The sequence below is a fragment of the Peromyscus leucopus genome, chromosome 2, assembly GCF_004664715.2.
Source record: "Peromyscus leucopus breed LL Stock chromosome 2, UCI_PerLeu_2.1, whole genome shotgun sequence".
Taxonomy (NCBI): domain Eukaryota; kingdom Metazoa; phylum Chordata; class Mammalia; order Rodentia; family Cricetidae; genus Peromyscus; species Peromyscus leucopus.
In genome coordinates this window covers 153,136,539-153,150,216 of record NC_051064.1, presented here as the reverse complement: position 1 = coordinate 153,150,216, position 13,678 = coordinate 153,136,539, and the positions used below count along the sequence as shown (strand labels likewise).

The 13,678-nt window shown below is 56.1% G+C and overlaps 1 protein-coding gene across 6 annotated transcripts in view; it reads left to right on the top strand.

The window, feature by feature from the left end:
• Plch2 (phospholipase C eta 2) overlaps nucleotides 1–13,678 on the top strand; it is an 80,105-nt gene that overhangs the window by 42,824 nt on the left and 23,603 nt on the right. For all 6 annotated transcript variants that reach the window (XR_005090973.1, XM_037203258.1, XM_037203255.1 and 3 more), the window contains 3 exons: nucleotides 9,817–9,963; nucleotides 11,900–12,143; nucleotides 12,337–12,466. Coding sequence is in view for 5 of the 6 variants with exons in the window: in XM_037203258.1 (XP_037059153.1) it covers nucleotides 9,817–9,963; nucleotides 11,900–12,143; nucleotides 12,337–12,466 (521 nt within the window). In the remaining variant the exon portion in view is untranslated. The remainder of the gene's footprint in view (nucleotides 1–9,816; nucleotides 9,964–11,899; nucleotides 12,144–12,336; nucleotides 12,467–13,678) is intronic.

Here is a 13,678-nt window from a genome sequence, read left to right as displayed (position 1 = left end):
AGAGTTAAACTCCCTTGCTTAGATCTGTCCCACTTTTCCTGTCTAGGGAACTGGCATTGCCCTAGGCAAACAGCACGGACCAGCAGGGGTGCATAAGTCTTCCAGGCTGCCCACAGGAGCGGAGCAAGGGGGTTGGGTGTGAGAAGAAGCCATTCTCTTGAGTTTTTTTGAGCGGGCATCTTTGGTGGGGGTGGGGGGATGGGAAAGAGCTTCTCCTGGGCAGGGTCTCTGTCTCAACACAAAGCTTGGTGTGGGTCAGGGTGGGAGAGACTGAAAGTGAAAGGGACCCAAGGTTACGGCTGCATCAGAAGTGATTTGAGTTAGGCAGAAGGAAGAAGTTCCTGATCAAGGCCCCAAGTTCCAAGAATAGGCTGTGCCTTCTTGATTTGTTTGGCGGGTTGATCTGGGGCTGGACTTGTTCTGCTCCGGATTGATATGGATGTTGGAGAGGTGTAGAGAAGCTTAAAGGGCTGTGCGATTCCACGCTGAGGACCCTCAGACCTGCAGGGGTGGGAAGGGATGGCGTGGGACCGCCGCATAGAGCAACTTGTAAGCATTCAAAAACTGTCTGCAGATTGTTATGCCACACCTGACCTGCCCTCCTGTCCCTCCTCTTCTCTCTGCCTAAGATGCGCTTTATGAGTTGGGGACAGCATGGCCAGTATGGTCAGGGCTACTAAGGCACACTCTGCTGGGGCCTTGTGGGTCCCAACAGCATAGTATTTGGATATACCCCTCCCTAGTCTCTATCCTGGCTGGCCTGCAGAGTGCCCATGGGAGTCTTTGCCCAGGGGTCACTAGGCTTGGGACACCTGCTTGTTGAAGGGGCAGGGAATGGATGCTGCCATGTAGCCTTGAGGCACCAGGGTCCAGGGGACTGGACATACATGGGGTTTTCAGCTGCTCAAGGGAAGAGCCCTGGTCTTAGGAGGAGGGAGGTGGCAGCAGGAGGACTCCAAGCCCACCCCCATCTTCTGGTGACCTCAGGAGAGATGTACAACAGCAGAGTCCTTGCAGTTTCAACATGCAGCTGAGGAAGGAGCAGATGGCTGCTGTCCTGGCTCTGGCCCTCCATCTGCACCACTAATGAGCTGATGACGAAGATTCCCTAGCTCTTGGCACCGTCCCTGGAGAGTGAGAATGCCCCTGCCCAAGAAAGTGCCCCCTATCTCTGGGCAGATGTGGGTACAGGGGCTCGTCCTGGGCCAGGGCTTGTAGCTCCACCTCAAAGAGGTGGGGGAGGGCTGGGTAGAAAAATGAGTAATCAGAGGAGTGAGCTTGCTTATTCCTGGGAGTTTGCTTTCAGCACAGAGTACGTGGGCACATGGCCGGCTGGACAGACTTCCTGTGTGGGGAAGAGAAGGGGCAGAGTGGGGGAGGTGAGCACCAGCCCCGGGATTGGGTGTTTTCTTTGATTTCTGGGAAGTCACCTTCTGGGTACAGGAGCCCTTTACCAGCTGGGTGATATTGATGAGCTGTGGTGGACAGCCACAGGTGAGTGAGGTAAGCTTCTGGGATAGCTCAAGGGGCTAGCCTTGGGATCCCTTCCAGCCCTCCCCAAGAAAGAAGCCTTCAGGTATGAGGGTGTAGCCCTGACTTGGAAGCAACTGGCCAATCGGCCCTGGGAGGCCGTCCTCAGCCTGCTAAGACTCAGCAGCCCAGGCCCCCAGAGGGCCTGAGGGCATCTAGACTCCAGGCTGGTCAGGCCACAGCCCTGTATCATCCATGGCTCCATGTCCTGCTGAAGCTCCTCAGGTCTCTAGCTTCTAGACCTGGGGTTGAGATGACTTAGGTTTTGACAGCCCAGTTCTCAGATGCAGCTCATGCTGTTTTGGGTTACCAGGGATGACGGAACAACACAGAGAACATCCCAGGAGGTCCAGAGCCAGGGAGTCTCGCCCGGCCTCAGCAAGAACACGGTGGGAGGGAAGCGGTGGCTGTGGAGGTGTCCAGCAGGGCAGGCGTCTCCAACTTCAGGAGACACAGGCACTGGAGAAAGTCACACTTGGAGAGCCACTTTCCTCTGAGGCTGACTGGCCAGTTCTCCGGCCCTGTGGAGGGCCCAGTGCTCTCTAGCCTCAAGGTGGCCCTTGTTGCCCAGCGCGGGGCACTTATTCAGGGGCTCCGACCTCTTATGTCGTCTCTGGCCCCTGCTTGACCGTACCCAGAGGCCACCCACCCTGTCAGCTGCTGCCATCCCTCCTTGCCTGGTCTGAGCTCCAGGACTGGCTCTTCTCATTCTTACTTGCGCTCTTGAGAGAAATCCCTACCCGAATCTGGTGACTTTCCAGCAGGGGCTCCACACTGATGACTACAGTCTGACTCTGTAACAGCTCCTCCAAGGTGTCCCGGGCAGTGGCTTGGGGTCAGAATCTATCCCAGACAGTGGCTGATCGCTTGCCTTCAGGAGCCCAGCACAAGTATGCGTGGCTGCTGACTAGGCCCTGCTGGAGGAAGAGAGGGCAGCTGTGGCCTCAGGGAAGTGAGTGGCTGGTGGCAAAGACAGGAACCCCCAGGGACACAGGAAGGAGGGCCACCTGGGGGAGCAGAAAACTGTGAAATGGACTATTAATAGAGTTCTCTTCCTAGCAGAGCTGTCGAATGCGATTGAAGCCACTGCTGTGAGCTGAGCTGCTACATGCCACCAGCTAGTGATAGCCAGGGACAGTGAGAGGGTAGGAAGGGTACCAGTTCTGTTCTGGGGAACTCTGATTATGGTCCTGGAGCTCTGCTGGAGATAGAGGAAGGCCAGGAGCTGGGATCTCTGTGGGCTAAAGGTCCCAGGCCCCCATGGCCATTGCAGGCATACTTGGAGTTAGGTTCGGAGAGACCCGGTTTAGGCCTAAACATGTGGGGACTTCTCTAAGTGGAACTCGGCATTCGGTAGTGGACACTGTTGACCTTCGAGAATGCCCCGTCTCTTTGCTGCTACTGTGGCTCCAAGTTGAGTTTCTGACCTCTGGCACCTTCACACACAACTTAATGGCTTTGAACTCGGGTTCATCATCACTTCTGTTGGGTTAGGGTCATCAATAAGGCCCTGTGAGTGGGCTGGGCTGGGTAGGGGCTAGATCCTGAAGCTGATGCCACTAGCCGAGGATGGACCAGGCTGCTGCCCAGTCTCTGCTGTCCAGGGCCAGGTCCCTGAGCTTCAGGAACTTCTGAGAGAAGGTGGGTGGTAGCAGCCCAGGTCAGCTTGTGGATAGGCAATTAGTTAGTATGGTGAGTGGAGCACCGTGAGCCTAGGTTGCTCATCTCCTTGGCTGCCCCAGGCATCTGAACATGGGGCAGAACAAGGTCTGGGTGGCTCTCCACACTGCTCAGCCAGGCGATGCGATGGGTCAGGACCCCCCCCCCCCCGCCTGCCACACACACATACAGAACTTGTTTCCTCCTGCTAGAAGCTGGAGCTGCATACCGTGGGGCAGACACTGCTGGAGGAAAAGGGCGCGTCCACCCAGCAGAGCGGGCCTGCTGTTCCATCCCCAGAGCAGCCTCAGACCTGGTCAGATAGCTCTGGGCGGGGTAGTGGCTATTATTTCTACTGCTGTTGAGAGATTCCTCAAGCCCTGCCTTGGCTCAAGCGCCTCCTAAAGTGAGCACAACCCCTTGGGTCTGGCCAAGGAGGGCGGGAACAAGCCGGCTCACACTCCCTGATACAGTAAAAATAGTTGGGGAGGAGGCGCCCAGACGTGCGGGGGGTTGCATTGCTGTTCTCAGACGTTTAAATAAGCTTGGCCATATGTGTGTGGGCCTGTCCCTCCCTCCTGAGTGGCACAGGGCCAGGGGCCGGGCTCATCCCGATGGGCGCTGTGAGGCTGGGGCAGGACGGCTTCCTCCTTCCTCCACTCCACCCCAGGCACCATCTAAGTGTTGGCTGGGGTGGCCTGCAGTTTGGGAGGCCCCTGAGGAGGCTCCAGGCTGCAGGGAAAGGGCTGGGGGAGCTTTGTTCCTTCATGTCCCACGCTGCTGACCTTTGGAGCCCCACTCACTAGGTAACACATGCAAGTCCTGCCCTGCTGGTGAGACGAGGGCCATTGTACCCAGAAATGCCCCTGTGCATGTGTGCATGTTTGGCAAGGCCTGTGTGTATGATTTGTAGGCTTATTGGGAGAGTAAATTGATTTTCCAGCTTTCCCTGGGGAGAGGCAAGTCTGCTGAACGGATGCTGCTCTCTTGTTCACAGCAGCCATCAAGCTGTGTTGCCCACTGGGGTAGGACAAGATCGATCTCCCTCACAGAAGTAAAATAGCACCAGTGGACAGCTCTGGACAGCATGGGCTCTTTCTCCTTTCAGCAGCTGCCGGTATCTGTGGGCTCCAGGCAGGAGGAGCCAGAGCTGTGGGAACATGCCTTTCATCAGCAGGGGAACTGAGGTGCAGAGGTGATGAGGACACCTGAGTTAGGGACAGGGGAGCACCTGTTTCCCTGAAGCTGACTGTACTCTGGAGAGACTAACTCACCAGCGCTGGTATGGTCTGGGTGGCATAGTTGCCCACAGCTCCCAGAGCAGACTATGTGGCCTTGGCTTTTCTTAGTCCCCCTCATCCATCCTGTCTCTTGCTTGCTGGGTGCTGGGCGATGCTGAGACAGAGCAGAGAGGAGACCCTTGGAGGCAGGCAGCATTCTGTGAAGGAGTTGTGTAGGTCAGTGTGGGGCAGGCAAAGTTAGGACAAGAGGAGTTCAGAAGCTACTTTCCTACCTAACTGTCCTGGAGATGGGTGGTTGGGGCAAGTGTGCCTCTTCTGGTAGGCAACCAAATGCGCCTGTTCCTCTCCCACATGAGCCTTTGTGGGGCTAGTACATGGCAGCAAGTTAGAGAGGTCACATTGCAACACCTGCCCAGGCCACCTGAGTGAGGACCATGGTGGAGACCTTAAACTTCTGGAAGCTGCAAATCTTTGGCTCCTGAGGGTCTCTAGAACTTCTTGGGGAGCAGGGGGAGCCCTAGGGCCTGACTGTGAAGGAAAGCAGGGGTGACAACACAGCTCAACTATGAAAGACACGCTGGGGTTTCAGAGCCCCTCTGTGACCATAATATGGAGAGCTTACTACCTCCAGCCTCCGAAGGTGGTCTGAGTCATCCCCCAGGCAGCAGGCGGGAGTTTTACCCATCTCTGGACCTGGGTCCTAAGCATGCTTATGGCCCGTTGGGTAGCTCTGGGTAGATGTAAGGTCCTGGTGGCATTGGAAGGGGCAGGGTACTTATCCTACACCATTGCATTTAGCTCTTCTGGGAATGGCTGCCCTTTTTTCTGTGCCAGGGGCAGTGGGGGTGGGGGTGTATGTCTGAGCTTCCCATCTGGCTTGGGTGGCCAGATGGTCACGTCCAGGACAGTCGTCGGTGGGCTTGAGCCTCGTGTGGCCGGTAACCTGGCTGCCTCTTGCTGCCTAACCCTGGTCCAGTGCACTATGGACAAGCTGCCCCTGGTAGTTATAGGGCACGGGTTTGCTCAGTGGCGACGGTACCACGCCCACCTGTCCTTTGCAGTAGCAGCAGTGGGTAGGGCCACCTTGGTCCCCAGGACAGTGGCAGAGGCCTTACTAGCAGAACCCTGTGTGAGGGCGGATTAGCTGGGCCTCTGCCTGCCTAGTCAGTGGGGGATTATGGCCTGGGGTCACTAGGAGGGTCAGAGAGTTTGGGGTGCAGTGATCTGGGTCTTCCGCTGGGGCTGCTGGTACTGATGGATCTTGTGTCTCTCCTAGAACCCCCGCCTAGGCACCTAACTCCCTTTTCCGGCTGATGGTGGGAGACTAGAGAGTGGCTAAAAGCAGAGAGGGAAGAGGGCAGAGGTATCCAGTTCTGGGGAGATTTGGGGAGCATGAATGGCCCTAGATTGGGCTAGGCCCAGGCAAGGGAAGAGCAGGTGTGTCCAAAGGCAGGGTACCTAAAGAGAACAGGAAATCTAGAAATTCTGGCAGACAGTGGGCTGTGAGCACTGAATGGGAAGTGTAGTGGCCTTACCATTGGAGAGATGTGGATGGCTGATGGAATGTGGGCAGCAGGCAAGAGGGAGGGTGGCATAGATACCATCCAGGGTGGAGAATCATGTGGTCCTGGAGCACTCAGGGCGTGTGTCCCATCTTACCCAGCCTTAGCACCCCCGAGGCTTTCCTGATACTTGGATCTCCCCCCGCCCCCCCCCGCGCCCCCCCCCCCTAGTTTTCATCCTACTACTCACTGGGGATTCTGGGCTTTGCCTACACAGGTGACCATGCTGTCGGGGTCTCCTGTGGCCCGAGGGGAGGGGGGCTGCTAGGGCTGAGCTCCTTCCTGTCCTAGCAGTAAATGGTTCCCTAATCTAGTTTGTGGCAGAAAGGGCAGGCCGCCTGTCAACCTCCATCCAGCAAATGAAGCAAGGCCTCTGGCCAAGGCTCCTAATTGGGTCCTGGGTTTGTTTGTGAGTTGATTACATTGGATCTGGCCCAGTGGGTCCTGATTCCCTGTGGCTGAGCTTCCTGTTGCCCAGGACACATGAGCAGACAGGCCAGGGTCAAGAGGGTGGGCTGGGCAAGAACATTGAGGGTGCTTTTTGAAGTGGGATGATATGGCTACGGGGATGTGGAATACCCTGGCAGGGACTCTCAGGATGTGTTGTCCAGAAGCAGGAGCCTGGTCAGGTAGGAAGTTGGGATGCCCATGAGGCAATGAAGCCAATATGAAACTCTACCTTCCATTCTTATTATCTCCCTACTTCTGGTTGCCCGGAGTATGGATGCAGAATACAGTGCTGAGAGTTTCTTAGGTGCTCAGCTGTCCCTTAAGGTTGCTTATGGCTGGTGTGGAGTGGTGACTTCCACTCAGCCTTATGGTCGGTGTCCTGGTAGGTGGGCAGGTCCTTTCTGGGTCCTGGGCCTCCTTCCCTGTGAGGAAACTGTCATGAAGGGTCTGGCTGCCTAGATATGCCCAGCTTTGGGTACAGAATATAGCAATAATGTGCCCTGGGTAATGGGATGCCTCCTTGGCTCTGGTTCTGGTGGGCACCAGCAGAGGCCAGCTTGGGGTAGGGGAGGACTGGGCTTTGGAGTAGAGTCCGCACAGAGAGCTGCACAAAGTTCAGGGAACCTATATTCTCCTTCTCATGCTGGAGGTCAACGCAGAAAGGTGTCCTCTCGGCCCTGGGTCAAGTTCCTCTGGGTCACAAGGTTCTAGGCAAGTGGCCCTGGCTTAGCTCTGGCCTCCAGCCAAAGATGGCTAGGTTCTTTTGTTTTGTTTTGTTTTTGTTTTTTCGAGACAGGGTTTCTCTTTGTAGCTTTGTGCCTTTCCTAGAACTCGCTTTGGAGACCAGGCTGGCCTCGAACTCACAGAGATCCGGCTGCCTCTGCCTCCTAAATGCTGGGATTAAAGGTGTGCGCCACCACCGCCTGGCTGGGGCTGGGTTCTTGACCCTGGGCTTTGAGACAACATATGGACCAGCTCACTGCCACACTGTGGGGATCCACTTGGAAGTCCCTATATGTACAAGGATTTCAGGCAGGAGAAAGTGATAGCTTGAAACAGAGACTCACAGATACCAGCCCTGGCCGGGCATGTGATACACACCTTTAATCCCAGCACTTAGAGGCAGGCAGATCTCAGTGAGTTCGAGGCCAGCCTGGCCTACAGAGCGAGTTCCAGGACATCCAGGGCTACACAGTGAAACCTTGTTTCGAAAAAGAAAAGAAAACAAAAACAACAACAACAACAAAAACAGAGACAAGCCCTGGATACCCAGTATCCAGGATTTAGGAAAATAGCCCCATGAAGGAGCAAACCTATGGATAGACAGACCCACCTAGTGGGAAATCTCACAGAGGACATCACTCCAGGTCTTGTAGCCATAGTTTTGTGTCCTGGAGGGGTTGTCCCTTGTCTGACCTGTTATCCTGCCTCTGCCTTAAATGTGAGTCTGGTTGCTCAGACATGGGGCAGTCTGCTCTAAACTGGCAGCTGGGCATGCCTCTGGCCTAAATCCTTTGGCCAGCTGGGCAGGATCCAGCAGGATTACTGTGGGGATTGGCCAAGGATGACAGGGCGAGGCTTGGCCACTCACCCACCCCTGGGATTCATCTTCAAACAGACCTTGTGTATTCTAGAGGATGGGTGGGCTGGCCCGGGGACCATCCAGGGCTGCAGATAGCAGTTGGGTCAATGCCAGTGGGACCTGGGAACAGCCCTGGAGGGACTTCGGTGGGCTCCACGGAGGAAGAGGTAGAGGAGAGAAGGGGAGCCCCGAGGAGCCCCTGTGCCAGCCACCACCTCTGCTTGGCCTATCGCTGAGGGCCCTTCCTGGCTTTGGGGAGCAAGCCTCCAGCCATCATTTGGATATGCCTGATCTTCAGCCGTCTGCTGCCAGCCGGACCACAGGAGCTGTGGCCTGCCTGGCAGAGGTGCTCCTCTGGGTTGGAGGGAGTGTGGCAGTGTCACCACAATGGCAGCTCAGCCTTCTAGGTAAGAAAGGGCAAAGAGCAGGTCCCTCCTGAGGACTGGCCAAGCCCTACGGGCCCACAGGGTGCATAGCTTCCTAGGGAAGTTAGGACCGTCCCTGGGTTTGCAAGAGGCCTGGGTTCTCGCCTTCCCACACCAACCTCCCACTCAGATCTCCGGGCCCAGAAGCCAGGGCCCTGGTTGTATGTGCTGGGAACTCACAGGTGACTTCAGAACTCTTTCTGAGGGGGATCTTTGGAATTTTATGGGGCAGTGGTACCTTCAGCCTAGTTATTGAGGCATGCGGGTATAGACACCATGGCTTCTAGATGGTATCAGAAGCCCCTGGACGGTGAGGCAATGAACAGAAGAAAGAAGGCTGCTGGGTGGTCAGTGGGAGGGTCCAGTGCATCTCAGGAAGCCATGGAGACCCTGGTCAGGACGCCTGATTCACTTTTCCTTGCTTCAGGAGCAGAGAGTGCACATTCAGCCGCCTTCTTCTGAACAGCATGAGGGGCATCCAGGGCTTGTCTCTGTCCCCAACCCCTACCTCAGATGCACCCAGCAGCCACACCTGTGTTCCCAAACTGGCTTTGTCCCCTAGAGAGTCCTATCTACCTTGAGTATCCACCCCATGCCTACAATGCCCTTCTGCTTATGGTCAACAATAGCTTCCTCCAAACAGCCCCCCTAGGCTGGCACTGCCTGTGGTTTTCTGCACTGCCCACCTGGGGGTACCTCATTTTAAGATGCAGTGCCCTCTGGCTCCTGGGCTTCCAGTATATAGATAGATATGCAGCCTGAGGAAGCTTGGCCCTGGCCTGGACTCTTTGAAACTTGTGGACCTTACCCTGGGACAGGAGGCCTAGTGGACAAGGAAAGAGGAGGTTGTAGACTTAAACCCAGCTCTCAGCCTCCCAGCTCTGCGCCTTCCCATAGGATTTCTCTTTGACCTTGCTGCCCATGAGACAGATGTTGTTCCTGATGCTGCAAGAAGGGGCAGTAGGATCTCAGGAGTGGCTCATGGCTGGGGCTAGGGGTCAGGCTTGGTGCATGGTGCCTAGGCCCACCTTGTGCCCAGCATGGGAGCTCCATGCACAGTGGATTTGGGGAGTGGTCTGTCCTCTGGTCTCTGACTGCTTGGCAGTCTAAGTGAAGGCCACTTCGGGTCTCAGCAGTTTCTGGGACTGGCCATGTGTTGGGGGATAGGCTATTGCTGAATGTCCTCCCTGGTGCCTCAACCCACCTCAGACCACCTCAGGACCAATCAGAGAAGGAGTAGTAACCACTCTGTTCCATGCTTGGACAGGGCCACAGAGGCACACAGGGCCCTTTGGAGAGAAGTGAAATGACCATAGCTCTCATAGCTTCTGTCTGTCTGTCTCTGTCATGTGTCCACCTGTGTCTAGTGGAGCGATGCATGAGTGCCATGCAGGAGGGGACCCAGATGGTGAAGCTCCGTGGCAGCTCCAAGGGCCTGGTCCGCTTCTACTACCTGGATGAACACCGCTCCTGCCTCCGCTGGCGGCCCTCACGCAAGAACGAGAAGGCCAAGAGTGAGTGGACAACCCAGGGATGGGGATGGGTGGGCCTGGGCCCGGGGAGCACAGGACAGGGAGGCCTCCCAAGTAGACGCTGTTGTGGGCTAAGCCCCACTGAGATGGTGTGCTGGTCATCTCTAGACTTAGGTGGTCTGGGGCTTCTGCAGTGGGATCTGGAATAAGGAATAGGAATAGGTCAGATGGTCCTTGCCCAGCTGCCTCCTGGCAAGGCTCTGGGACTCCATGGGGACTGGCTGACTTAGTGCATAGCCCTATCAAATGCTGAGGTCAATGTGGGGCTATCAGACCAGCCAAGGGGACGAGAGTATACCGAAACCACAGAAGCCCACCCAGTCAGGCACACCGAGGGTAGGCTGGAAGCCCAAGGATAACTCAGGCAGCATGGGTCAGAGCACTTGGTGTGGTTTTCAGGGGTCACCTGAACCGCACAGCTCTCATGGAGCAGGGAGTCAGAATTGGAGCACACAGAGGATGAGTCGGGAGGCCTAGGATCAGGGAAAGATACCGGAGTCTCAAGGCTGTGAGAAGTGAATTTCTAAGATCCCTCTGGCTTTACCAACAGCAGCACCCAGGTATGCCAGGGAAGGCTTCAGCTCAGCCTTTACCAAGGATACTACCATGGAGTCGCAGGAGATAGTCACTCTGCCAGGGCCCCAGAGGGCCCATGTGGAAAAGAGTCCCACGGTGAAGTCATTCTGGATTGGGTGGCTTCTGCTGGCCCTAGAAGCCAGTGTAGTCGGGCCTGAGGGCAGTAGGGCTGCCTCAAGGCTGCACAGGCAGAGGGACCCTGGTGCCTGGCTAGCAGCACCAAGCCCAGAAGTTTTCCTGGAATTTGATCATTCAGGGGAAACCCTGACAAGGAGCAAAACGTCCATTTCTTAGTAGCTGAGCATTGATGGGCCAGGGAGCTGCCCCCCAGCCCTGCTCCCCCGGAAGTAACTGGAAGAATAGACTGAGGAACAGCACTGGTTCAGGGACCTTCAATCTTACCCACTCCTGGAGGTTCAGTGGATGCTCGGGATGCAATGCAGAGGAATAGGGTGGTGTGCCGGTCCCTGGGCCAGGCTGGAGCCACTCATGCCAGGGAACTTGAGAAAGGATAGAGGCAGAATAGGGGATAGCTGGTGACCAGAAGGGGACACTGGCCACCTGTGGGCTGCATATCTGTCTGGGGGTCCTACCCAAGTCCTAGGGACAATTTATAAAAGCATCACCTGAGCTCATCTACCGCAGAGATTGAACTGAGCAGAGGTTCCATGGAGCTGGGATACTGAGGCCAGCCAAAAGAGACCTTGTGGAACCTAAATGGGGCATGCTGACATACCTGCAACCTAGCACACCTGTGAGCTGCAGGTGGCTGCTACACCTGGCTTCTCACCTGCGATGCTGGGCTAGTTACTGAAGCAGCTGCAGGATCTGGCCATGCCTGGTGCAAACGCTTTTCAGAATGGAGAGATGAGCTAGCGAGAGTTTGATGGGTGGAGTGAGTTGTTCCTGATGTCCCACTGTGCACCTCCAAAAAACTCAGTCCTAGAATAGTCAGGTGCCTGGACTGCCAGGTGAGGACAAATAGCCCCTCTCTTATTTTCTCCAGTATGTATGCATGCACGTGTGTGGGTGCGTGCGTGCGTGCGTGCGTGCGTGCGTGCGTGCGTGTGTGTGTGTGTGTGTGTGTGTGTGTGTTCTCACTAAAGGGGAGAGGAGGGGACAATGGTCAGCAGAACAGGATGGGGGGGGGGTCAGCTAAGCATATTGTACTTTTACTTCTTGAAGGGCAGAGGACCAGAGGGGCCTCTCTGAGGATGGGCTTAGTGAGGAGGTGTTGAATTAGGGTGTCAGTTGTTGAGAGCAGAGATGCAATCTGCTTAGCTCATGGTGCTCGGAGCCTAAAGGGTCACTGGTGACCTTGTGTCCTCCCACTTGCCTGCAGTCTCCATTGACTCCATCCAGGAGGTGAGTGAGGGACGGCAGTCTGAAATCTTCCAGCGCTACCCTGACAGCAGTTTCGACCCCAACTGCTGCTTCAGCATCTACCATGGCAGTCACCGTGAGTCACTGGACTTGGTCTCACCTAGTGGTGAAGAGGCACGTACCTGGGTCACCGGCCTTCGCTACCTCATGGCTGGCATCAGTGATGAGGACAGCCTAGCCCGTCGGCAGCGCACCAGGGACCAATATCCTTGGGCACCGGGGTGGGGACAGATTCCAGGAGCAGACTCCATTGTCCACCTGGGTAGGGTTTCCCAGGGAAGGGAAGATGAGGAGGGTGCTTGGGCTGGGGACTCCTGCTCCTTGCTGCCTAAGCTGGAGGGCAGAACAAGTGAGGCCAGGCCCATGGACTGTGTTGGCCCCTAACTCAGCCCCAAAGTGGCTGAAGCAGACGTTTGATGAGGCTGACAAGAATGGAGATGGCAGCCTGAGCATCGGTGAGGTTATGCAGCTGCTACATAAACTCAACGTGAATCTGCCCCGGCAGAGGGTGAAACAGATGTTCAGGGTGAGTGCTCAGTGTGACGGCTTGAGGCCACTGCGGGAACACCTTCTGGGGCTAGATGGGAAGCTGGGAGTGCCTAGCCAGGCCTGAGCTGTGGGAAGTCCCTACAGAGCAATGGATGCCTCACAGGGTAGGTAGTCAGGGACTTCAGGTGTCACCTCCTGGCATCTGTGCCTGGTGCTGCTCTGCTGATTGTGGGGCATAGGCTATATCTAGGTAGTGCACTTAGATTAGGCACTCAAGTGCAGCCACACCCCATTTGTTGGCCTCTTAAGATCCCCAGCCTCAAAGACATACATGGTCTAGCAAAGAGCTGGACTGGCAAGCCCAGCTCTCAGTAGCCACCCCACTCTGCCTTGACCCCCAACCACCCTGGTGTTAGGAGTTATGAAAATGCATCCTTCAGCCAAGCACAGCCTTTATTGTCTGTAATTAGTTCTGTCTTTTGGGAACCTCCATGGGAGAGAAACTCTTGCGTTAGCAGGTCCTGGTTTGGGGCAGGAATGGGCTGAGCCAGCAGACCCAGATCTTTGGCCTTGTTTTCCTTGCTGCAGCCTGGAAAGGGGTTTCTGTGGGCATGGATGCCGGGCCTGTCCCTAACACACACACACACACGCACGCACGCACGCACACACACACACACACACACACACACACACACACACACACACACACGCTCTTGGCCTGACAGCTCTGCCGTGTCTGGCCCTCAAAGCTTCCTGTGTGTGCACTCAGGCTAGACAGGCAGTCATGCTCAGCTGCAGCAATGACAGCTGCAGGCTGGGTCTCTGTGTGAATGATAGGCAGTGAGCAGGACACTCTCAGACTGCCCACTGAGGACCAGGGGGTGTTCACTGCCCTCCTGAAGGCCCCTGTGGGGTCAGTCAGCTGAGCAGCGGGGCCTAACAGACGCCTTGCATCTGATGTGAGCACTTTCCATTCCCTACTGCCTGCACTGGGCTGTCCTTAACCCTTCCAGGATAGCTCTGGGCTCAGCATGCTTTTCTCAGGGTGAGGATGCACTAAGGACCAGACAGCAGGTGGAACAGGACTCAGGGCTCAGAGCAGCCTGAGAGGAAAGAGGAGGGAAAACACCCTTGGTAGGTTGTATATGATTGGAGGCTTTAAGCTCCAGGCCTTGGTTGGAGCTACTCCGTGTGGTAGAACTCAGGAATTTGTGCTTTCCAGCCTATTGTGAGAGGTCAGGCCTCTGGG